This window comes from Sarcophilus harrisii, chromosome 2, assembly GCF_902635505.1.
Source record: "Sarcophilus harrisii chromosome 2, mSarHar1.11, whole genome shotgun sequence".
Taxonomy (NCBI): domain Eukaryota; kingdom Metazoa; phylum Chordata; class Mammalia; order Dasyuromorphia; family Dasyuridae; genus Sarcophilus; species Sarcophilus harrisii.
The window spans coordinates 502,308,926-502,333,421 of NC_045427.1; the positions used below are offsets into that span (position 1 = coordinate 502,308,926).

General features: G+C 32.8%; 1 protein-coding gene across 1 annotated transcript in view; it reads right to left on the minus strand.

Annotated features, from left to right (window-relative positions):
- TRPM7 (transient receptor potential cation channel subfamily M member 7) overlaps positions 1-24,496 on the minus strand; it is a 128,359-nt gene that overhangs the window by 40,854 nt on the left and 63,009 nt on the right. Inside the window, exons 10-20 of the mRNA XM_023499915.2 lie at positions 23,677-23,749; positions 18,635-18,735; positions 14,145-14,279; positions 12,873-12,926; positions 10,246-10,386; positions 9,655-9,789; positions 8,276-8,556; positions 6,871-7,099; positions 5,256-5,411; positions 5,035-5,178; positions 4,105-4,233 (exon numbers count right to left, since the gene is read on the minus strand). Of these exons, the coding sequence (XP_023355683.2) occupies positions 4,105-4,233; positions 5,035-5,178; positions 5,256-5,411; positions 6,871-7,099; positions 8,276-8,556; positions 9,655-9,789; positions 10,246-10,386; positions 12,873-12,926; positions 14,145-14,279; positions 18,635-18,735; positions 23,677-23,749 (1,578 nt within the window). The remainder of the gene's footprint in view (positions 1-4,104; positions 4,234-5,034; positions 5,179-5,255; positions 5,412-6,870; positions 7,100-8,275; positions 8,557-9,654; positions 9,790-10,245; positions 10,387-12,872; positions 12,927-14,144; positions 14,280-18,634; positions 18,736-23,676; positions 23,750-24,496) is intronic.

A 24,496-nucleotide genomic window follows, 5' to 3' on the forward strand; every position in this document is an offset into this window, starting at 1 on the left:
GAATCTCACGATACTATAGCCAAGTGAGAAATGAGTTAGAAACCAGATTTTAAAAAGATGTGTAAAGCAGAGAATAAAAGCAAGGATGGGTAACAAGGATGAATACAAATGTATAAAAATTACAAAGCTGTCCACAGTGGAGTAATATCCTATTATGATTGGTTCAGTTGCTCCCAAACTTCTGGAAACTTAGTTTGCTTTAGCTCTTTCTTATATAAAGCTGCTATGAATATTTTTGTACATACAGGATATTTTCTTGCTGCCAATAACTTCATTGAGGCAAGCTTAAGGAGAAGGACCTTTGAGGTCAAAGGATAGAACAATTTAAAATTCTTGCACCCTGAGCTCTAATAGTACTGAAAGATTCATCTGTTTGCCACACCTTTTCAAAATTTATCTCATAATATTCTTAAGCTAAAAAATATATCCAAATGAACTTTATTTTGTCTAATAATATGAAGAGCAATCACATAAGATACTGCTTCTGGACTCTGGCTGTCTCTTAGGCCTCTTGCTTCCTTCAGGTCTTGGTTAAAAATTCTTCTATAGGAAGCCTTTTCTGATTTCTCTACTAGTGCCTCCGTCTTGAAATTTATTTTGTATGTATCTTGTTCACACCTATTTGCTTATATAGTTTCTCCAATTAGAACTGAGGTCCTTGAAAGCAGATTGTCTTTTGTCTATGTGCCTAGCACAAAGTGCTTTAATAAATATTGACAGACTAGTAAAATGTGTGCAAAGAGTATACTCTTGAAGAGAACACTTAAGAAGAGGACTATTTTCTTTTTTTTCACTGAGGCACTTGGGGGACTTGCCCAGGGTCACATAGCTAGGAAGTGTTAAGTGTCTAAAACCAGATTTGAACTCCTGACTTCAGGGCTGGTGCTCTCTCCACTGCATCACCTAGCTGTCCCTGACTGTTTTCATATTCTTTGAAGGATTGTCTGTGCAAAACTTTTTTCTTCTTGGTCCCAGGGTGGGGAAAAAGAAGTAATAAATATGAACTACATAAAGTTTTAAATATATATAAGGGAAAAACTTCCTAATAATCCAAGCCATTGAAAACTAGAATGGATGTCCAAAAGAAGATAGTTGTTCCATATTCCTATAGGTCCTCAAGGGAAGGCTGGACGACTACTTATCAAGGATAATTTTTGGCTTACACCTTACCAACCTAGGTTGGTTCTCTTCCTTCTTTTAATTTTCACTGCTGTAGCATTAAATAGAAAATTTTTATTATCATTATCCTCTTTTATCTACTTGATTTTTCATCTCTTGAGAATTTGACTAATTTACTCAAAGCCTTAGCTGTCCTGTCATTTTATAATGGTTTAAATGGGGAAATGATCGGAACACTTCTGCCTCTTTCTGTCATCATTTGCAAGCACTATTTCATCTAATTGGAATGCCACTTGCCCTCAAATTAGTCTCTCAATCCCTCCCAGTGAGATCAATTCTAAATAAGATCCCTCAGTGAATTCCAGGTTCCAGTGTCCCTGCTCTTTTGATAATCCAAGTGCAATTTTTTGATAATTCAGTACAATAGATAAAGCTTCTTTTTCTTTAGTAGTATTCCCTTTCTAGTAGATAGTAATTCATAGTTTTAAAGATGTTACCTGATATTTGCTTTAATTTACATATCAACTGCTCCTAAAAGATACTTTCAAGGAATTACAGGAAAGTGAGTTCCTAGCTTCTCTTGCACATCAAAGAATTCAAGTGTTAACAGAGGAAGATCAGACTAAAAAAAGTTCAGTTTTTCAATTCCTAATTTTCTCTTCACATTATTTTAATTGGATAGAAATTCAGGGGTTTCTTTTTGTTAAATTATTTAATAAGCCATTTGGGCTTATTAAATACTGTGAGAATAACCATTTGTTTATTTTTTTTCTGTTTTGTGCTAGATTGAATAATCTGTGCAATTCTATATATAGCAAACTGGGGTTGCTATATAAATGATAGGATATTCTCTTTACTGGTGTAGCTATAAAGTTTGACAACACAGGTCTTTATGAGTTGAATCTGATTTTCTCTCTGAATTCTGGTGAAATCAATCAATCTTTCTATTTTCTACCCCTAGATAATTTTTTGGAGGTACTTTTCCTTTAAAAAAAAACTTATTAGCAACGAATCCAACCATTCTGGAGAGCAATTTGGAACTATGCTCAAAAAGTTATCAAACTATGCATACCATTTGACCCAGCAGTGTTACTACTGAGCTTATATCCCAAAGAGATCTTAAAGGAGGGAAAAGGACCTGTATGTGCATGAATGTTTGTGGCAGCCCTTTTTGTAGTGGCTAGAAACTGGAAACTGAGTGCCTATCAACTGGAGAATGGATGAATAAACTGTGGTATACAAATATTATGGAATATTATTGTTCTATAAGAAATGATCAGGAGAAAAAAAAAAAAAAAAGAAATGATCAGGAGGATGATTTCAGAGAGGCCTGGAGAGACTTACATTAACTGATGCTAAGTAAAATGAGCAGAACCAGAAGATCATTATACACTGCAACAAGAAAACTATACAATGATCAATTCTGATAGACGTGGCTTTCTTCAATAATGAATTCCAATTGTCAACAAACCAGTTCCAATTGTCCAGTAATGAAGAGAGTCATCTAAAGAGGACTATGTATGGGAACTTGAGTATGGACCACAACATAGCATTCTCACTCTGTTGTTTGCTTGCATTTTGTTTTCCTTCTCAGGTTTTTTCTTTTTCTTTCTAGATCCGATTTTTCTTGTGCAGCAAGATAACTGTATAGATGTGTATACATATATTGGATTTAACATATAATTTAACCTATTTAACATGTATTGGATTACCTGCCATCTGGGGGAGGGGGTGGAGGGAAGGAGGGGAAAATTTGGAATAGAAGGTTTTGTAAAGGTCAATGTTGAAAAAAATTACCCATGCATGTTTTATAAATAAAAATATTTTAAAAAACTTATTAGCATCTATCTTTGCAGATTTTTTTTTTTTTGGGGGGGTGTAGTATAATATAACATGAAGATTAAAAGTTTTAAGTGATTTTCACAGATGTGTACTCTGATTGAATGGTAAAAGCCTCCTGGTTGTTCTTTGCAAAAATATATTACTTCATCTACTGACTGTACATTTTCATTGGCTGACTCCCACACCTAAAATTCTTTCCCTTTTGTTTCCCTCAAGTCTCAGTCACCATCCTTTGCAAGAATTTCTCCATCCCTTAATAATGCTGGCGACTTTCCTCAGAGATTATCTGAACTCCCTCATAGTAAATCTCATTTATGTACTTTGATTTGCATGTCATTTATCCCCATAAACTGTAAGGCCTACTTGATATTAAGTATTTTATTTCATAAAACTTTTCAGAAGTTGTTTTTTATGACTAGAATTCACTTTTTCTCATATCCAGTTTGTAGAATCCCTAATTCTTTCAAGGCTCAGTTGAATTGTAACCTTCTGTACAATGCTTATCCTAATCCTCCTAGTTGCTAATGATCCCTCCCTCACTAAGGAAATAATATATATACAAAAATATTTTTAAAGTTAACTACTTCCAAGAGAAAACAAGCTCCTTGCTCTATGTTAGTTTGCCTCACCTCTTCCAAAAGTCATCTTCTTTGGGAAAGCCTTCCAAGATTAATCTCAGCCAAGTTTTACTTTTACCTAGTACAGTGCTTGGGACATAGAAGTTACTTGATAAATATTTGTTGCCTTCTCATTAGATTGTAAACACTGATTCAGACATTAAATGAAAAACTAAATTAGAAAGAATTTAAAGTTTATTTTCATTTTTTCCTGTTTTGAAAAAATACCTTTTTTTTTGCATATCCGAGAAAAATAGTAAATAAAGAAATGTTTTGAAGCGGCCTAAATCCAATCATTCTATAATTCCAAGGAGAAAAATTCATGTGGCATTGTGATAGCTTATCCAAATCTTATGGAAATCTTAATTATATAGTTAGCTACTCAGTTATATAATGTGGCTTTTTTTTGTTGTTTGTTACAGAGAGGGTGCCTATATAGTAAATTACATGGCTAATATGACAAGTTTTGTATTAGAAGTAAAAGAGCAAAGTAATTCATAAGAAAAAAAAGTACCAACAAACATACCTCACGAATTTTTTCAATCGCATAGGTGAAAATGTAAGCAATAACAATCCATTCTTGAACTGAAGGTAACTGTTCCATTTTTACAAGAACCACAAATGTATAAAGCATCAGAAACCCTAAGTACGCCAACTATAAAAAAAGACAATTAAAAAGTTAAATAACTAAAAATGTTTAGTTAATAAGAGGTTTTTTTTTTTAAGCATGCTTAATGGTAAATATTTTTATCCTGTTACTTTCCTGAATAAAAACCTAAGAGGAATTCACTAAAACAAACTTTATCAACAATGTACATTCATTGTGTACTTACTATGAGACAGCTTAATGATTTGAATTCAAATGTAGCCTTTGACACTTGCTTATTACTTACTCTTTGTGTAATACTGAGAACTGCCCCAGTTTTTATCATAAAATGGGACTTGTATCAGCACCTATTTTCCAGAGTTACTGTGAGAATAAAATAACATACTCTGCAAGCCTAAAAGCATTATATAAGTATAGCTACTGCTATTACCACTGATCTATCTTATTGATGAATTACTATAGACATTAAGTGATCATGCCAGTCAAACTTTCTAATATAATTTTCACCTTTCACACCTATTCATAAACCATTTGTTCCACTGTGCTAATATCTTACCTCTTTAAAAAAATCATCTTCTTTATAAAAACCTTAAAAATTAATCTGACCACTATCTATTGCATTTCATAATGATTCAGGTTATACAAATATTCATTAATGCTTTTTTATATGCTGCTATACAAATGAGTCCTTTTCATTACAACACAGTTTAAATATTTTTAAGGGTTACTAGAAGCAATTTTATAATTACAACCGAGTTGTATACATAGAATTGTTCATAACGTTTTAAAAAAATTGTGATACATATTAGGTTAAAAAAAAACAAAACAAACCCCTGGAAAGACACTTACTGTGTTAAACCAAAATTTCACAATTGGTGCATGGTAAAACGCATAAAATTTTCGAGTAATTGGCAGCTTTTTAGGTTTAACTTGTATGTCAAGTTCAGTCTTTCCTTCATTATTTTCCAAAACTTTGATTTCCTTGAAGATTTCCTAAAATTAAAAAATTTGATTAGCTATTCACATTAAGCTTAAATTTTGCTGCTTTTTTCCATGTACCGCTTCCTTACCAAAGGAATTTCTTCTGTAATATTTTGGAAGTTGTTTTCACTGTCTTCCATGGTCATTTGATGAGCATCTTGAGATTGTGGGATGTGGGACATCTCTGCCTTGGTTTTATATTCCAGCATTAATATGGCAGGTGGAACTAAGATGCTTAAAATCACCTAGAAAAATTAAAAAACTTACAATTTGCTTCATAAAAAAAAAAATCAGGTTTTAAGTAAGACCAGTATATCTTTTAATAATATAATACTAATATGACTGTTTGTTTTTTCCTTGTAGGGACTTTTCATTGGGTAAGCAATTCTGGCGAAACAATTCTGTCAACTAATGCAATTTGACAATTGCTTTGAAACTTAGAAAGTTACTGAGGCACAGGTTAAGTGATTTACTCATGATTAAAAAGGTGAGATGTGTCAAGAGGAGGAATTTTAGCCAAGATCTCTGTAACTCTAAGAATGACCATTTATGCTTATCATTGCTATTATTAGTTAGTTTTTTTCCCCCTCTAAGTAATATGTAAAAAAGGAAAAAGTTTGGAGAAAATTAGTTTCTGTTACTTATGTATGAAATTTAAAGAGGCTCAGGTTGAATTTTGTTATAGAGCAAACAACAAAATGCCCAGGGTTTATCATTTTTTATTTTGTTTATCAATTTATATACTTATTATAAACACAAGGAAAGCCTTCTGCAAAATAAGAATATAGACCAATTATTTTCTATTATTTCATCTATTAATTTATATAATGATATTTTGCCTTGAATTCATATATTGCCTAATCAAGGAATTTTAAATTTAGAAATATTATTGACAAAATATTCATAGTAAAATAAAATATAACCTCTATTAAGAGCTACTTTTCCTAATTTTAATCTGAATCTCTTTTTTTAACTATTCCATATCATGGCCTACGCTTACTCAGCATGTGCCTCTATAAAGAAATGTAAATAATGAAGACTTATTTCTATAGAAAGTTTCAACTAATGCCTCAAAACTGAAATATGAAAAAATTTATGTAGGTTTTCTTTGTTAATCTTTCATCACTATTTTTTAGTAAGTGATTAGTATCTATTACACATCTATCTACATGTGCCTATAATTAAGGACTACTTGCCTGTTTACTGCCTTGTATATTTCTGTACCTTATTTGGAAAAATATAATAGAACATCAAAAGAAAAATTTTAAGATACTGCTTCCTTATAAGGTAAGAAGCAAGACAAACATTTAACCAAAAATTTTAACCTTAAAATAACCATAGCAAAACAAAAAAACTCATTAATAATGTCACAAAAAATGTTATCAGAGGGATCCAGTATTGAATATGTCATTGGCTGTCTTTGATAGCTGCCAGGACAACAAAAGACAGTCGGGGCACTGGACTTAAAACTTCTTCCCCTCTCTCACACTTCCAGCTAGGTAAGTAAACAACAATCATTCTTAGGTTCTTTGTAATCTACAGTGCCTTTAGTGGCTAATACAAAAGGAATATCACACTATCTGGCACAACAGACTAAGTAAGGGGCTTTCAGTAACTTAAGAAGTTTTCTATTCTACTAGAAAATCAACACAGCTATCTTATTTAGCTTGATATATAAAATAAGAACGATGTTATGAAATATACCTTATACCATGAGTTTTTTCTCATATTCAGCCTTCCCATCCACATATCAGATAATAACATTTGGGTACAGGTATGAGCAACAAATGGTCGAAGTCTTGAAGAGACTGCTAACTTAAGGCAGGTTGAATTACTCCAGTTTTTTAGTTCATATGTGAGTAATTTCATGGCCATTGTTTCATCTTGTCTGAAAGATTGTTCTAGAAGCTCTACTGCCAGCTGACCAAAATCACTACGAAAAAAACAAAATTAGATACAAATTATTGAGTTGATTTCCATTCATGGATTTTCCCTTTTTATATTATTCTATAACATTTTTCTCCTATGGCCATGCCAATCACTAGTCCAACATCAGACTTTCCATTTTCTACTTCCAATGTATAACATACATTAGAATTATTCAAATGCATACAAAACTAAGACATGTTCTAAACAAATCAGAAAGGTAAATATTATTTCTTTAAAATTTGGATTGTGTGCCTTTTAGTATTTTCACAAGTTCTGAAACTGAGGTTTCCTTGTTCACCTTCCTGAGAGAAAAGCCAGAACAATTTGGCCAATGTAGAATCTATATAGATCTTTAAGTGGGAACAGTATATTTACAGATGAACTGATAGATCCCAAATGCAAAAAAGGACAATGCATGCTGCCATTACAAGGAAAAATCTAACTTAATGATTATTAAATCATGTAGAAGATGGGTTTCTACAAGCTATAGTACCATTTTACAAGTATACAAGGGCTTCTTGTTCTAGAATACGTACCCATTATAAGCCTCTAGAAAAATCTCTCTTTTAAGATCCAGAACATTGTTTTTTAATTTAAAAAAAATTTGCAAGGCAATCAGGGTCAAGGAAGTGTTAAGTATCTGAGCCCAGACTTAAATCCAGGTCCCTCCAGCTTTAGAGCCAGTGATCCATTCACTGCACCACCTAGTCACCTCCAGAACAATTCTGTATCACATTTTCCTTACTGCCAAAGTCTCAAATTAAATCATTTGTGTTAAATTTCTATAATTATTATTATTAGAATTCTATAATTATTATTGTGCAATTGCTGTAAGATATGATTTATTTAACAAGTGATCTGCTACTTTGCAATACATATATTCTGTTTTCTGAAACAACTCTCACACACACTTACACATTTTAACTACATCAACTTGACTGTAAATTAAAGTTCAAAACATTTTTTGCACTCCCTACTCATCTAATATTATTTCATTTTATATAAACCTGAACCAAGAACCTCTTTTAGATGCTTACACAAAAAAAGATTAAAAAAAAATCCTGTAAGTGATGTTCTTTCTTAACTTGCAAAATAAAAGAAAATTATATATTAAATAGTAGATAGCACTGCAGTAACCCTTTATGTCAAAAAAAATTTCATAGAAGAAATTGTAATTTACTTTGAGTATTGCTTCAGTTCTTCTGATGTGTCATCAACCAGGTCACTTTGTTTTGCTTCATATGCCATGGAACGATACATCTTACAGGCTACTAATGCTTTAGCCATGGATTCTTCACCATGTTGCCAGAAAAAAAGGGCCATAACTTGCCTCTTCATAAGGCATGCCCAAATTAAGAGTTCATTGAGTGGATAAGGAAACCGCCTAGTTTCAGGATCATCAATATCAACAATTTCATCTTTGGTTCTTTTCTTCTTTCCTTCTTCCACAGTAGTATCGATCTTGAAAAAGTTAAAAAGAAATAAAGTTAAAAAAAAAAAAAAAGCATTGTGGCATTTAAAACTTTGTAAAGGTTTTACAAAATCAAATCCATTTATATTTACAATTTAGTATGATACAACATTATATATAATTTAGTCTACGTTCAATTGTAAACACAGAATCCAAAAGCTTTCCCTTAGAGGTATCCTATTAAAATCATCTAGTCCTATTCTCAAATACTTTATTTAAAAAGCCAAATTATATTACAAAAAAAAATGATAATTATAAACTAACATTTTTTCATGCAATATCATGCAAAAAAAAGTATAGATAGTCCTTTGGGGTGTATTATGATCAGAAATGGTCTGAACATTATTTACTGATTAAAATATGAAATAAAGTCACATAAGGTTTACCCAAATATCAGGGGAAACAAATAATGAAGGTGAATTTTCATTTACATATGTATTGTTATCCATAATATATTTTTGTCTTATCAAATACTTTCATTGTTCTATCTGGCAATATTAGGTAAAAGATGAGAACAAATATTAACAAAGTGCTACCTTGTGTCAGGCATTGCACTAAATGCTTTGCAAATGGCCTCATTTGATCCTCAAAGCAACTCTGGGAATTAGTTGTGATTAGTAACCTCCTTATACAATGAAAAAAAAAAACTGAAACAGTCAGAGGCTAAACTTGAACTCAAAACCATCTAATTTCAGGCCCAGAGTTCAATTTACTGTCCTATAACACCTATAGCTTCTTTATATTTCTGTAATGTGTCTTTGAATTTTAATCTTTTTGTTCCTGTCTCCAAATGTATATGCCTATGAACTGACTTTTAATGCCTTATGAAATGTTTTAAAAATGCAAATAATATAAAAGAGAATATGCCATTTGTCTTGAGGCATGTTTAATTTTTCATCATGAAAAACTAAAAAATCTACTTTGTCATGATATCAATGTTACACGGAAAAATAAAGATTCTAAAATATCCAGTGTGTAAGAAAAATTCAAACGATATCATTCTGTAACATTAAAAAATGTCATGTAGTTTTCTTATATTTAAATAATTTGGATCAGGCCCAAAGAAAATATTAGTGAACCAAAAATACCTTTGGTCTATAAGGCTGTGCAGTCTTGATGAAATGATTGTGTCGCATTTTTTCCCTTTTGTCTTCCCTATTACCAAAAGACTCATGACTTTTTCGCAACTGAGGAGTGCTGCTGGAAGTATTTCGTCCAGACCTCTAAAAATGAGAGTTTGTTAGTTTTTTTTTTACAAATGTTTAATATAATGAATATTATATTAATATAAGAATATTATTAATAGAATATATTAAATATATAAATAAACATAAAATAAATAAATAAATAATATGAAATAAAATAAAAACAAATAAATATAAAAATAAATAAATAAAAAAATATTTTAATAGAATATATTAAATATATAAATAAACATTAAATATAAATATATTAAAAGAATATATTAATATAAGAATTTGCAAAAACAAAAACAAAAAAAAAACACTAAAAACATTCATAAAAATTAGATAATACTACTGAAGTCTATGTGATGAGATTAAATAGACAATTAACTTTGATTACAATCCCAATGGATTTCTTAAAATGCCAAATGTAATTTTTCTTCCAAGTTTACAATATAAAGTTTAGAAACACTGTTTCTAAAAGTTTCTACATACCCGATTATTCCCACCGAGGCTGTTATATATTACTCGGAAACGTTTTCTAGTATAAGTGCATCTGTAGGTTCCTCCCATGAGGTATTCAATGACAAGTCCTATATCAATCAGAGTTATCTTATATCCTGGAGGAAGGTTCCCCTAGAAAAACATTTTTATTAAATTTAACTTACTGCTATTCATATATGAACAATTGACAAATTAAAAGTACGAATGGCTTACTTATATCTTGTATGAGTAGATTCAACCAGGTGAAGAAAAAAATGGTTCCTAGATTTATTAAATTTATTTCTACCTACTGGGTGGTTAAGCAGAATTAGCTGTAAGGAAAGAGAAAAAGGCAATCCTGACTAAAATACCCTTCTGGAAGGGAGTGTGTTACACCTGAGATCTAGGCCCTAAGAGAAGCCTTAATTACAAATCTAACCAATAGGAAATTAAATGGAACAGGACTCTATCTTATTCATCCATACTAAATCTTTTCAGTAACTGACGCAAGAAATATAAAGAGGGAAGAAAAGACAGGCTTCTCTCCAAGTCTACAAAGTCCCTTCTTCCTATGCATTATAAAATATATTTTCCCACAGGAATGTTATAAATAGTGCTTGATTTCCCAGACTAATAACTTTTATATATAACTTTTAGGTTTACAAAGCACTTCATATACATTATTTCATTTGATTTTGAGGTAAGAAAATACTAAGGTATTTGTTAATGAAATTCAGAAAGATTAAGTGATTAGCATAGCTTTTAAGAATTAGAAGGCTCCCTAAATATCTACATCATAATGTTGATTTGACTGACTTAACTATATTGTTTTCCAACTATGAAGACTACAATATTACAAATTTTTGCTTTTCAGTCATTTCAGTCATGCCTGACTCTTTCTTTATGATCCCATTTAGGTGTTTCTTGACAAAGATACCAGAATGATGTGCCATTTTTCTTCTCCAGCTCATTTTTGCAGATGAAGAAACTGAGGTAAATAGAGTGAATTGACTTGCCCAAGGTTATATAGCTATTAAGTGAATAAGGCTAAATTTTAATTCAAGTCTTCCTTAATTCAGGTCCAGTACTCCTACTGCACTCCTTGGCTGCCCATTTAAAATTATACTAATATAGGGCATTCAGGATGGATCAACAATTCTGAAGTCAGGAGGACCTGAGTTCAAATTTGAGCTCATACACTTGGGATGTTTCCTAGATGTGTGATTTTGGGCAAGACATTTAACCCCCCCCACAATTCTTAGAAGTAGAATATTTTTTGCATTATTAAGCAAATAGATTTTTATGTGTTAATAGATTTTGTGTAAATCTTGATTTGGAGAACTTTCCTATTAAAGAATAATAAATAGACATACAGGCCTGTCTCTCTCTCTCTCTCTCTAGCATTATTCTAAAATTTTTTTCCTGTAATATGTCCTATTTCTTCCATATGGTTTATATTTATGACCTAATTTTGGCATTCTGCCATGACCTATTCTTTCCAAATGTTCTTCCTATGTATCTCTCAAGAAATCTGTATTTTTCAAAAATTTTGTAGTTGTAGGTCTACTCTGAGGATAACTTCATTGCAGAAATCCTCAAAAATCATAGATATTTCTACTTTATTACTGTCCGTCTGCCTAAAAACATAACTTACAATGGATAAGTATGGTTATTTAGTTTCCAAGAGAGTTCCTCAAAATGAACCAATTCATTCTGTATTCTAACAAATGCAAAAAATAAGTTAATACATAAAATGAGCCAGCAATGTCCATTGTGACAGAGTAATGTAAATGACAAACTGGAAAGGATGAGAGGACAATCTCACAGGTAACAGAAATGTAGAGCAAGCAACTTCTTCACAGCCCTACACCTCTCAAAAATGTGTATTTCTTACATATGTAACTTATTTTATACTCTTTGGAAAATGCTCAATCATCCTGTCCTTTTGAGTCCATGCTGTATATGAAGAAAAATGCACATGGCAAAAAGATAAATAAATGTGAGGCCTATTATCATAGCAAACATGTAAAGGATAGCTGCATTGAAAAGTCTTGTCATATAAATGTATATAAATTATCCTAATATAAATCAACCTAAAATCTTTTTTTGTTCCTGAGGAAGTATGAATAGAGAAGTATAGAAAAGTAACATGACAAGCTTCTTTCAGGAGTCACTGATGTAGTAAAGTAATATCATAGGTCATTATACTTTCCATATTATATTTTTTAAAAATAAACTTTCATTAGCAACAATTCAAATTTAGATAGTTCCTTTGTTTTCATGACTTTTGGAGGACATTTTTACATTTATATTTATGATCAGTGAGTTAATGGATGTGACATTTGCTAGGGAATCTGAGAGACTAAAAGACTTGCTCAGGATCACAGTCACTATATAGATCAGAACCAGAAGCTGAATTTGGTTCTTCTTGATTACAAAGGCAATTTGTCTATCCACTATGATACTACTTATATTGAAGAATAATAGAAGAAATTAAAAAATTTATTTGCTAATTAGAATAATTAACTCTAGGTATCAATTATCTGTTAAGTTTTATAAAAATTAAGGACTAACTATTTTTAAATAAATAAAATTAGAAATAAAAAAATATTTTTAAATAAATAAAAATAAAAACATACCTGTTTAACATCTCGAACAAGGTGAAATAGCATTGGATTAGTTGGGCCTTGTTTCTTTATGAAAAACGACAAAAAAAAATTTACAAAAATTAAAATCATTAGAAAACTATCAAGAATCTATCAAGAGTTCAAAAATAAATATTTATTTGCAAAAAGAGCCACTGATAATTCATACAAAGATTTTCTTATATAGGACCAGAGTTTTAAGGAAGTTGAGGTGAAAAGAATGAGCATCTTAGTCAAAAACTAATAACAGTTTAATCAATTAGTAAAGTAAGGAATTATCTAAGTATAATACCCTTTTTCTTGATTTCTCAGATACTAGTACCTTTGCTTCTGAAACATCTTTTATGTGTATATATTTCAGATACATCTATGTCCTTGTTTCCTTCTCTTGCTAGACTTTAAGCTCACAAAGGACTGGGACTATTTCAATTTTTCCTTGTATTCCCCACTGTCTAACTTATTGCTTTTCACATAGCTAGCACTTATACCAACAAATGTTTCCTCAACATAACAGTGAAAGCTGATGAAATATGAATTATTGTATTCTAGTTGAAATTTATTTTAAAAAATTCATGAACATACAAATATTCAAAAGTGCTGTGATTTTGTAAGTTCTGCCAAATCTACCTTGTTTCTCCCTGCTCCATATTTGAAGCTCAAATCAAGTCCCTCCCTTACTTATTACTTAGCAATAAGTTCTCTCCCTTTTCTAAACGCTTACTGAAAATTTGTATCATAAAGTTTGTAATGCCAGTAATTTATGACACTCTCTGACAATGCCTTGGAACTCTTCTTTTTCCAGCAAAAACATTTAAGATATAAAGATTTTTAAAAATTTATTCAGGGAAAGCTAGGTAAATTTACTTTAAGTAATGAAAATAATGAATTGCATTCCAGAAGTGGAGAAAAGTAATGCTTCACACTTTTAAAGAGATGGGAAAACTCAGAAGGAAAAAAGTTTTGATACCTTTAAAAAAAAATCATTACATGCATTTCCAGATAGAGCCCCCTCCATCAGAGCTTTCTCTTTCTATGAACAAAAACTCCACTAACTAATCAAAATTGATAAGTTAATCTCTTTGAAATTATATGCAAAATCACCAAGAAAAGAAGATAAAGTTCTTCAAGTATTTTACAAGATCAAGGGTATCCATTACATTTTATAACATTTAGTTTCATTTTAGTGAATAACAGATTTCAAAAGCATTAACATGTAGTGGGAAGCAGAAGTTTTGTAAACTAGAATTTCAAATTTGAAATACTTACTGTGTTATAAAGTTCTTCTAGCCTAGGAATTGTAAGGAATTTGTGCATGCTTACTCCATTTTCAATAAGAAGTTTTACAAATGCAACTCTATCCATTACAAGGGCATCTAACATAGCTTGTTCCAAAGATCCAACCTAAAAGGGAACCAAGATAGACAACCTATTTAAACAATATTAATTGAGACTTTCAAATAATTGAAAAATATGACTGCAATCAACTTTACTCTGAACATTTACACATACTTCTTCCAGAGAATTGAGAATTCTCTTCCTGAGAATGAGAATTGTAATTAAAATATATAGATAAATAGAAATTCAGATTTCAGGCTGAGCATGGTGTGAAATAAGGAATTCTTTGAAAAAATATAACACATTATTTAAAACAAGTAAATAGGATTTGAATGATTGAGATAAAAAGTAAAATGTAAAGAGTTTACTCTTTAGTTGTGTGGCCCTGGTTAAGTCACTTAACCACAATTGCTTCAAAAAAAGGTTTACTCTTTGTGTAAAGTAAAATGTAAAGAGTTAGCTCCATATTTATAAAATCTGCAGACAAAAATCATACCTACTTTTCACTTACATTTTAAAAATTTAAACAAAACTGGAAAGAAAATTGACTGATTTCAATCAATTCTAAAGTTGTCAGAACACTGATAAGGAGAACTAGTAAGATCAAAAAGTCACAAATATTGTCTTCTAGAAGAAAATGCCCACTTAACATTTAAGTAGAAGGCATATAGAAATACTAGAAGCAGTTTCTCCCAATTAAAATTTTACAACTGCCAATACTCTCCAGAGAGAAAAAGGCAAACACCTATAACTTAAAGACCTTCTCAGAATAAGTGAAACACACACACACACACACACACAAAGAATAAATGAAACACATTTCACATAAATAAACAAGAAAGGCTTGGGAATGTAAGGGATTCATTCATTCAGTCAGTTCATCAAAAAGCATTTTTAAGTATCTACTGTATTCTAGCTCCTATTACTAACTACTAAATGTTAGGGACACAAAGAAAACCAGAAATCAGTCACTACTCTCAAAGCCAACCTGAAAACAATTATGCATAAAATCATGTAAAGGATAAATGGGAAATAATAAATGGGAAGTAATTTAATATTAAGGAGAATAAGGCAATGACTCTCATAGAAGATGAGATTTTAGCTGAGATTTGAAATATGCCAAGGAAGCCAAAGTAGAGATTAAGAGTACTGCAGACTTAGAAAATAGTCACTGAAAATGTTGAGTGTAGATTGTTTTATGTAATGAACAGTAAGACAATGTCTCTGGACTGAAGAGTGTGTGTGTGTGTGTGTGTGTGTGTGTGTGTGTGTGTGTGTGTAAGGCTTAAAACCAGAAAGATAGGAAGAGGCCAAGCTGTAAAAGATGTTGAGTCCCAAAGAGAAGGTTTCAGGGTTGACCTGCTAGATGACAGTGAGCCACTGGAGTTTACTGAGTGTGTTGTCGGGCTGATGTGGTCAGAATTAGATTCATGAAGATTCATTGGACAGCTGAGTGGATTATGGTGGTTTCTACCACTGTCCAGGTTTGAGGAGATGAAGCTTGCACCAGGGTAACAGCAGTATCAGAAGGGAGCAGATTGTGAGTTAGGTACTGAATTCACTGAAGAAATAAGAGTACAATGGAAATTAGGAGACAAGAACAACCAAGATTTTGATTGGATGGTAGATATGGATAAAGCCAACTTCAAAGAAGGAAATGTTAATGGTAAGAATAGTACAGAGAGAACTTGAAAATGGTACTTGGGAAGCAAGTAGTACTGACTACTCAACCAATATCAGTGAGTTGGGAAGATTGAATGAAATGTAGTTTATTGAAAAATGGATATTGTCAAACTATAAGTATCAAGTTTATTCCAAAAGCAGAAATACCACTTTTCTTTCTTTGCAGAAGGGAGAGATTATAGATGGGGAATACTACATAACTGTCAGATTTTTAAAATTATATTGATTTGTCCTACTGAACCATTCTCCTCTCCCTTTTTTATTCTCACAAGGGATGGCTCAATGGCAACAAAAGTAAGGATAATTTGGGAAATGCAAGTGATGTAAAAACAACAAAAAAATTTATTCTGAAAAATCAAAAACACAGAGAAAAGTGTTCCAGAGGGAAATGTTGATAATCAAATAGGTACTGGACTTGAGATTTTATGGGTATATAGAACTTTCAGATGAGGAAATTACTAATATGCTTTGGAAGTATCTTTGCAACTTACAATTTTAGAGAGTTGATTAGGGCGCTCACACAGGGGACCATGTCTCAAGCTATTGAGAAGAGTATTAAGAGCAAGTAGCACAATGACCTCTAATTGCTCCCTCAGGCTTTAGCATAAGGAGACCAACAGTATGAGCAACACCAGCAAACTATATAAATAAATCAACTGCTTTATCCTCAATCAAATTTTTTTTCTTTACTCTAAAAGTCCAATGAATGCATTGATGAAATTGTGAAATGATCCCATCATTCTGGGGAGCAATTTGGAACTATGCCCAAAGAGCTATAAAACTGTGCAGACCCTTTGATCCAGCAGTATCTCTATTGGGTCTATAACCTCCCTCACCCCCCAAAAAAAAATTACAAAAGAGAGAAAAGGACCTATCTATTATGTACAAGAATATTTGTGGCAGCCCCTTTTTGTAGTAGCAAGAAACTGGAAACTGAGTGGACACTCATGAGTTGGGGAAAGGCTGAATAAATTAAGGTATATGATTGTAATGGATTATTATTGTTCTCTAAGAAATGACGAGCAGGTTGATTTTAGAAAAGCCTGGAGAAATTTATGTGAATTGATGCTGAACAAAGTGAGCAGAACCAAGAGAACATGGTACATAGCAACAAGATCATGTGATGATGAACTGTGTTGGATTTGACACTTTTCATGAATGAGGTGATTTCTCTCCGGGTGAGGAGATGACAGGTCCCAGAGGGGAAGTTTACTACTGAGGAAGACCTGCCACAGGAAGACAGCTCAAGATGACAGAGGCACTAGTAATAACTAAAGCTCAGAAACTGCTGCACCAACTGAATGTTCTTTTCTTTTTTCACCCCCTCCCCCAGATGGCAGGATAACCAGTAGATGTTTAATATATTAAAATACAAATTAGATACACAATAAGTATACATGACCAAACCGTTATTTTGCTGTACAAAAAGAATCAGACTCTGAAATATTGTACAATTAGCTTGTGAAAGAAATCAAAAATGCAGGTGGGCATAAATATAGGGATTGGGAGTTCAATGTAATGGTTTTTAGTCATCACCCAGAGTTCTTTCTCTGGGCGTAACTGGTTCAATTCATTACTGCTCCATTGGAAATGATACCAACTGGGGAGGGGGGGGGAGGGGGAGTGTAAGAGGTGAAAAATTGGAACAAGAGGTTTGGCAATTGTTAATGCTGTAAAGTTACCCATGTATATATCCTGTAAATAAAAGGCTATTAAATTTAAAAAAAAAAAAAAAAAAAAGGAAATGATACCAACTGAATGTTCTGTTGGAACAGGAATCCAGATGTCAGTCAAAGGTCTGTGGCTTGAAATTAATTTCTTCTGCTAAGGATAATGGCCTTCAGAAGATTGTAAGACTGAGAGACTTTGAAGTAAAAAGTCTTTTTAGCCCAATTCAGTTCTTAAAACCAAAGAACATAGAAACCTTTTCTCCAGTTGTGAATTGGACAGATACTAACTGAATACAGGTACTAATTGAATATTCACTAAATAAGTGTTCTAAATCTGAACAAGTGTTCAGAAGTTGAAGTAGATTATGTGTGGGCATACTGAACAAAATCACTCACCTTCCAAAAATCCCTGAAACTGGGTCTTAATAGGATTCTTATGGTGAAGAAATTCAACTATTTTGAAGGTTCAGTTACTCTGAAACACCAGATTCACTGAAGAATTTCCTTTCATCAATGCAAACTTTTAAGTTGGCTGAAATAACCTAACAAAGTACCATTATATTCTAGTACTATAAGTAACCTTTCAATAAAACTACTGAAATACAACTCACCCCCCAAAACAAAATAAAAAATAAGATGAGTCAAGACAATTTCAATAGTGATGGAAAGAGCCTACGCATCCAGAGAGAAATATATATATATATTCAGTCTCCATATGTAAATATGTATGCATGTATGTGTACACACACACACACACATGTCCTTGTTAACAAGTTTTAATGTCCTTGTTAACAAGTACATTTAAAATATGTAGATAGAATATGATAATGGCAATAGAAATGTTTTGACAATTTGAAGAAATATGAATGGGGAGAGAACACCTTCAATTGGAGGAAATCTAAATGCATCTAGTAATCAAAAGGATTAATCAAAATGTTTATCTGGACTTATTCTCATTTAAGTATATCCATTAATGAAAAAAAGTTAAATCATAAACCAAGTGAATTAAGCAATTATTCAAGTTATTATATAAACAAGTTTCATTTAGAATAAAGATTGTTTACATACCAGCCACTGTTGTCCATAAACAAATACGTGATTTTTGGCAATATCAACTCGATCCCATGCCAGTGTGAGAACAAGTTGGTCAAATGCAGATGCATTAGTACCTGAATCAAATAAGGGGATATATCAACATACAAAATCACCATCTTTTAAAACATAAAAATCAACAATTATTATTCCCCTAAAACACAAGTTAAATGTTATCAAAATTATTTTACCCTGCCATAGAGGTGTGAGAAAAATAAAGTAATATCAGTTTCAGCGCAATTCAACAAACATTAATTAAACATAAAACTAATTTACTTTTTAAAGGGAGCAAAGAATACTACATACTCAAGGATCATGAAACTCTTGCCAAAAGAAGTGACACCTGAATTGATACTTGTGTGTGTGTGTGTATGTGTGTGTGTGTGTGTGTGTATGTGTGTGTGTGTAACATGAAATGAAAGGTTTTAAATGCCAGGCTAAGAAATATATCCTCCCGCCCTCAACAGAAAGAGGGAGAAATTGAAGCTGTGGTTTAGGAATATCAGTTTGGCAATTCCACATAGAGTGTATTGAAAAGGGTTTAAAAAAAAAGAAAAAAGACTGGGAAGCTGGAAAACCGCATAAAAGGATGCTATTTAGCATTCTTTTGTACTTTTTAATACAAAAGAGGGATGAAAATAATGTGCATCAACACAGGGGGCACATAAGTAGAGAGAACAGATGTAAGACTTGACAAATGACTGTACTGAGAGGTGAAATATATGATCATACGTGGCTTATACCTTGGCTGTCTAGAAGAATGATGGTAACTTCAAAGAAAATAGACAAGTCTGAATGAAAGAACAGTTCAGAGGGAGAGATATTACATTGTTAAAGGTACAGATTGGACAATCAAGTGGTAGTGCCCACAAGGAATAAACTAATGGATTCAAAAGAAAAGAAATTTTCTGTTCTGGGTTGCCTTTCCCTGAAAAATGGTGAGATTCTTTAAGCCAGAGGCTGTGATGCCTTTTATATTCTCAGTGCTCAGCACAGTTGGCTGATAGTAGGTACTTAATTTTAATTCTAGATAGAAAAATCAGAAAATTTTCAGCACAGAAAATAAGAAGACCAAGTATATACCTGTGGTCAGGAGTCTAAAGATGGATGATCCAGAATATGAGACAAATATCTCTGGCATAGCCTAATCAGACTGACTAATGCCAAGTCACTTCTTCAGCCCCAAAGGGCTCTCAATAAGAATAACTGCTGCTTTCTCACAAAAAAAAACAACCCAGAAGCACAAACTGATGGCTTAAATGAATCAAGCAGAGCTATATTTCTATCAGCACTATAATGTCATAATCTCACTAATGTCTAGGACCCTTAATGCTCAAATTCCCTCATTAGTCAGTTAATAAACGCTGGTCTCCTATAATATGCCAGACATTGTGCTAAGCTTTGGAGATCCAAATGGAGGCAAAAGACAGTTCTTGCCCTCAAGGAACTCATAATTTAGTGGAGAAAATAGTAAAGAAACAAATACGTACAAACAAATTCAATACAAGATAAAAAAGAAATCATTAAAAGAGGGAAGGAACCAGAATTAAGATGAATTGAAAAGGGTTTCCTGTAGAAATTGGAAAGTCAGTAGGCAGAGATGAAAATGGAGAGCATTCAAAGCATGGAAGACAGAAAATGCCTCAAGTCAATTAACTGTAGAATAGCCAGAAGGCCAGCTTCAGTGGATGAGAGTATGCAGAGAACAATGAATGGAAGTTAGACTGAATAGTGGAAAGACTTGAGATGGATAAACCCACTAACAGGCTACAGTTACAGGCATGAAACAATGAGGGCTTGCACCAAGGTGGTAGCAGTCAGGAGAGGAGGCATATTTGAAAAGCTGCTGTAAAAGTGAATTCAACAGGCCATGGCAACAGACTAGATATGACAGAAAGCAATTAAGGATGGCACCCGAGTCACGTGCCTGAGGAACTAGGAGGAGAATGTTGCCCTTGTAGGGCAACATAGGGAAGTTAGAAAAGGGGAGGATTTGGGGGAGAAATCAAAGAGTTTGGTTTTGGATTGGCTGAGTTTAAGATTCTGAAAGGCAGTTTGTAGATGTGGGTTTGGAGGTCAGCAGAAAGATTGAGACAAGAAACGTAGATCTGATTATCATTAGCAGAGAAATCATAATTTAATCCTTGGTGACATGATCACTAAGTAAAATACAGAGGAAGGCAAGAAGAAAAGAAAAGAAACCTGAAAGACTCTTATGGACAGAGGGTGAGATTTGGATGAGCAAGTAAAGGAAACTGAGAAGTCTGAGTAGGAGAACTAAGAGGGATATCCAAAAAATCTAGAGATAAGAATATCAAGGGGGAAAAAGGGTGATCAAGTGTCAAAGGCTACAGAGAAGTAGAAGAGAATGATTAAGAATAGGCCACTGAATATGGCAATTGAGAGATCACTAGTAACTTTGAAGAGAGCATTTTCAGTAGAATAAGGCCAGAAGATGATTTCTGAATGATTACAAAGAAAGAGAAAGTGGAGATACCACTTATAGAGGTTTTTGTGAGTTTAGCCACAAAATGCAGACGAGATAAAGGATGACATTTGCTGGAATGGAAATATATGGAGTGTTTTTTCAGATAGAGAAGAAATGGGTATGTTTCTAAGTAAGATATGAACCAGACAAGGAGTCTAAAAACAAGTGAAAGAGAAGGGATAACAGAGGGGGTAATCTTTTGAAGGAGATGAGGTGGAATAGGATAGGTGAAAGAAGAGAGAGGGGCAGAAGGCATGTGATAAGATGAGGAAGAAGAGAAAACAGAACCCTTAATCTACAAATCATACTGATGGGATCCCTGACTATGGGCATTCTGCTGAAATTCTGAGCAGTGCTGACTTTCCTTTTAAAACTCTTGTCCTTCTGTCTATGCAGCTAAGCCAAAAATGAATGCCTATTTCTATCTCAAGAGGGTAAAGTGGAGAGTGGGATACTACATGCTGAAAACCATAGCAAGAATATATAAGAAGGACTAGATAAAGAGCTGGGCTACTACTTATTACACTAACTCCTAAAGCTCCACTACTCCCTTAATTTGTGAAAGTATCAGCTTACCAGAGAATAAAGTATTGAATCTGACTGTTTCTGAGTGATTTATCTTATCAATGTAAATTTGGAATTATTCAATTAAGGTAAATGCTCCTATCAATAATTTTAATGAGACCTTCAAATAGCTTTCTTGAACACAATATTTTTGCAAAAGATTTAGTTAGGTAAAGAAAGCATCTATCCTGAAGAACAATTTGGAACTATGCTCAAAAAGTTATCAAACTGTGTATACCCTTTGATCTAGCAGTATTACTACTGGGCTTATACTCCAAAGAGATCTTAAAGAAGGGAAAGGGACCTGTATGTGCAAAAATGTTTGTGGCAGCCCTCTTTGTAGTGGCCAGAAACTGGAAACTTAGTGGATGCCCATCAATTGGACAATGGCTGAATTAATTGTGGTATATGAATATTATGGAATATTATTGTTCTGTAAAATATGACCAGCAGAATGATTTCAGAAAGGCCTGGAGAGACTTATATGAACTGATGCTGAGTGAAATGAGCAGGACCAGGAGATCATTATATACTTCAACAACAATACTATATGAGGATCAATTCTGATGGACGTGACCTTCTTCAGCAATGAGATCAACCAAATTAGTTTCAATAGAGCAGTAATGAACTGAACCAGCTACACCCAGGGAAAGAACTCTGGGAGATGACCAATTCGCAATCCCTCTATTTTTGTCCGCCTGCATTTTTTATTTCCTTCACAGGCTAATTGTACACTATTTCAAAGTCTGATTCTTTTTGTACAGCAAAATAACTGTTGAGGCATATATACATATATTGTATTTAACTTATACTTCAACATATTTAACATGCATTGGTCAACCTGCCATCTGGGGGAAGGGGAGGGGGAACGACGGGAAAAGTTGGAATAAAAGGTCTTGCAATAGTAAATTAAAAAAAAAAAAAAGCATAACAAAAAAAAAAGGAAAAAGAAAAGAAAGCATCTATCTTCTCACATAATAATCAATTTACATACAACTATAAAGACTGAGCTTGGTCCCAGAAGAGAAACGAAGAGCCTTCTTGCCATTTTTTGCAGAGGTGGACAAATTTATTAATGTAAAATATGGCATATATTGTCACTGTTAATGCTTTGATTGGTTTTCTTAAATTTACTTTTCTGTTACAAGGTATGATTCATTAATGGGAGAGGGAAGAATGGAGATAGGGGGTAGATAGATGATGAGGGGAACCCTAAAACTCTCACTCTCAGACTTTGGGGGGAAAACTTGGGAAACTCCCTCAGAAAAGCTCTCTCCTGAGATTCCTGCTTCAGGGAATCAAGATAGTGGTTTCATTCTATTATCTGGGTGGGACTGGTTGAATCCAGGACCACTCCTATTTAACCTGGAGATTAGTCCAAGGACACTCATTCAATTGGAAGATTCTCTATTCTGATTCCAATTCAAACTGCTCCCAACTCTCACCAAAAGCTATTCATATACCAAGCTTCCTTCAACAAAATTCCTTGCTGAGGACTAAAAGCAGGAATCATGCTGTCTCTCTCTCTCCTTGGCATAGCTATGACCCTCTCTCCACTGAGGGCACATTCTCTTTCAGCGTTACTCCCTCTTTCTCTCTCTCACCTATTTCCCTCACAGGACCCTATCCCTCTTTACCTCTCTGTGGGGATTTCTCTGCTAGATCTTTACTTCTCTGTTGGGACCTTGCCACTAAGAAAGTCAGTCTGCAAAAGCTGAATTCTCAGTTCTAATAATAAACTTCTTTTGCCAGTTTAACTTTCTGGTTTCATAAATTCATTTAGGAGGAACCTGTGCCGACCAGAAGGGGGGTTCCCACAACTCTCTGCCCTGCGCCGAACCTCATCATAGGGATATATTTTAAAATGAAGGTGATATAAAAATAAAATATAACATTTCAAAATAAAAGAAACATACTATGTAGCACAGAAAACTTAGACCCACTTAAGTAAAACTTTAGAGCTTACCTTTTAGCAGTGCTGTAAGTATTGCAACATCTATATCTTGATGTTCATCTGACCCAATGTGGAAAACAGTTATCTGTTACAAAAAAAGGAATGTGTATATTTATATTTTTACCTTTTAATATAACCAAGCAATCTTTTATATCATTTTAAATAAGGGAAAATAAAAATTATTTCTATAGTAAATTTGTATTTCAATATCACATTTAAAAAATGGGACAGGACAGATAAGCTTTTTTGAAATAACATACAATCATGGTAAGATTTCAAAGTTTATATAATCTTACTGACATGAAAGCAAAAGACATTTAATGTGCCACATATCTCAACAATATGTAGATTCTTAATCCTGAGTTGAATTTAAGCTATTCTAGTACCTTTGAAAAAATTTACATTAATCTCCCCAAGAATGCTCCAGATTAAATATAATTAGAATCTATACTGGGTGAAACCTAAATCTTAATCAAAACCAAAGCCATTTGGTGCCTTTATCAATCAACAACCTAATTTATTTTGTGCTACCCACAGTGCCAATAATAAGCAAGTGATACACAAAGACAAAATTTTAAGTTTTCATTTTGTGGACAGACATTATGCTGTATATTGACAATTGTAGACATCTTACTTGCTTTAAAAAAAAAAAACTTGTTACCAATAATTACTAAAATAATTTTTTAAAAGAATAGAGCATAAGTAATAAGAATTTTTTTAAACATAAAAAAGAGACCATCCGGTCCAATTCTATTATTATATAGATAAGGAAAGTAGAGTCCAGGGACATTAACTTTCCTACAACCAGAGAAATGAATTCATAATATCTTGA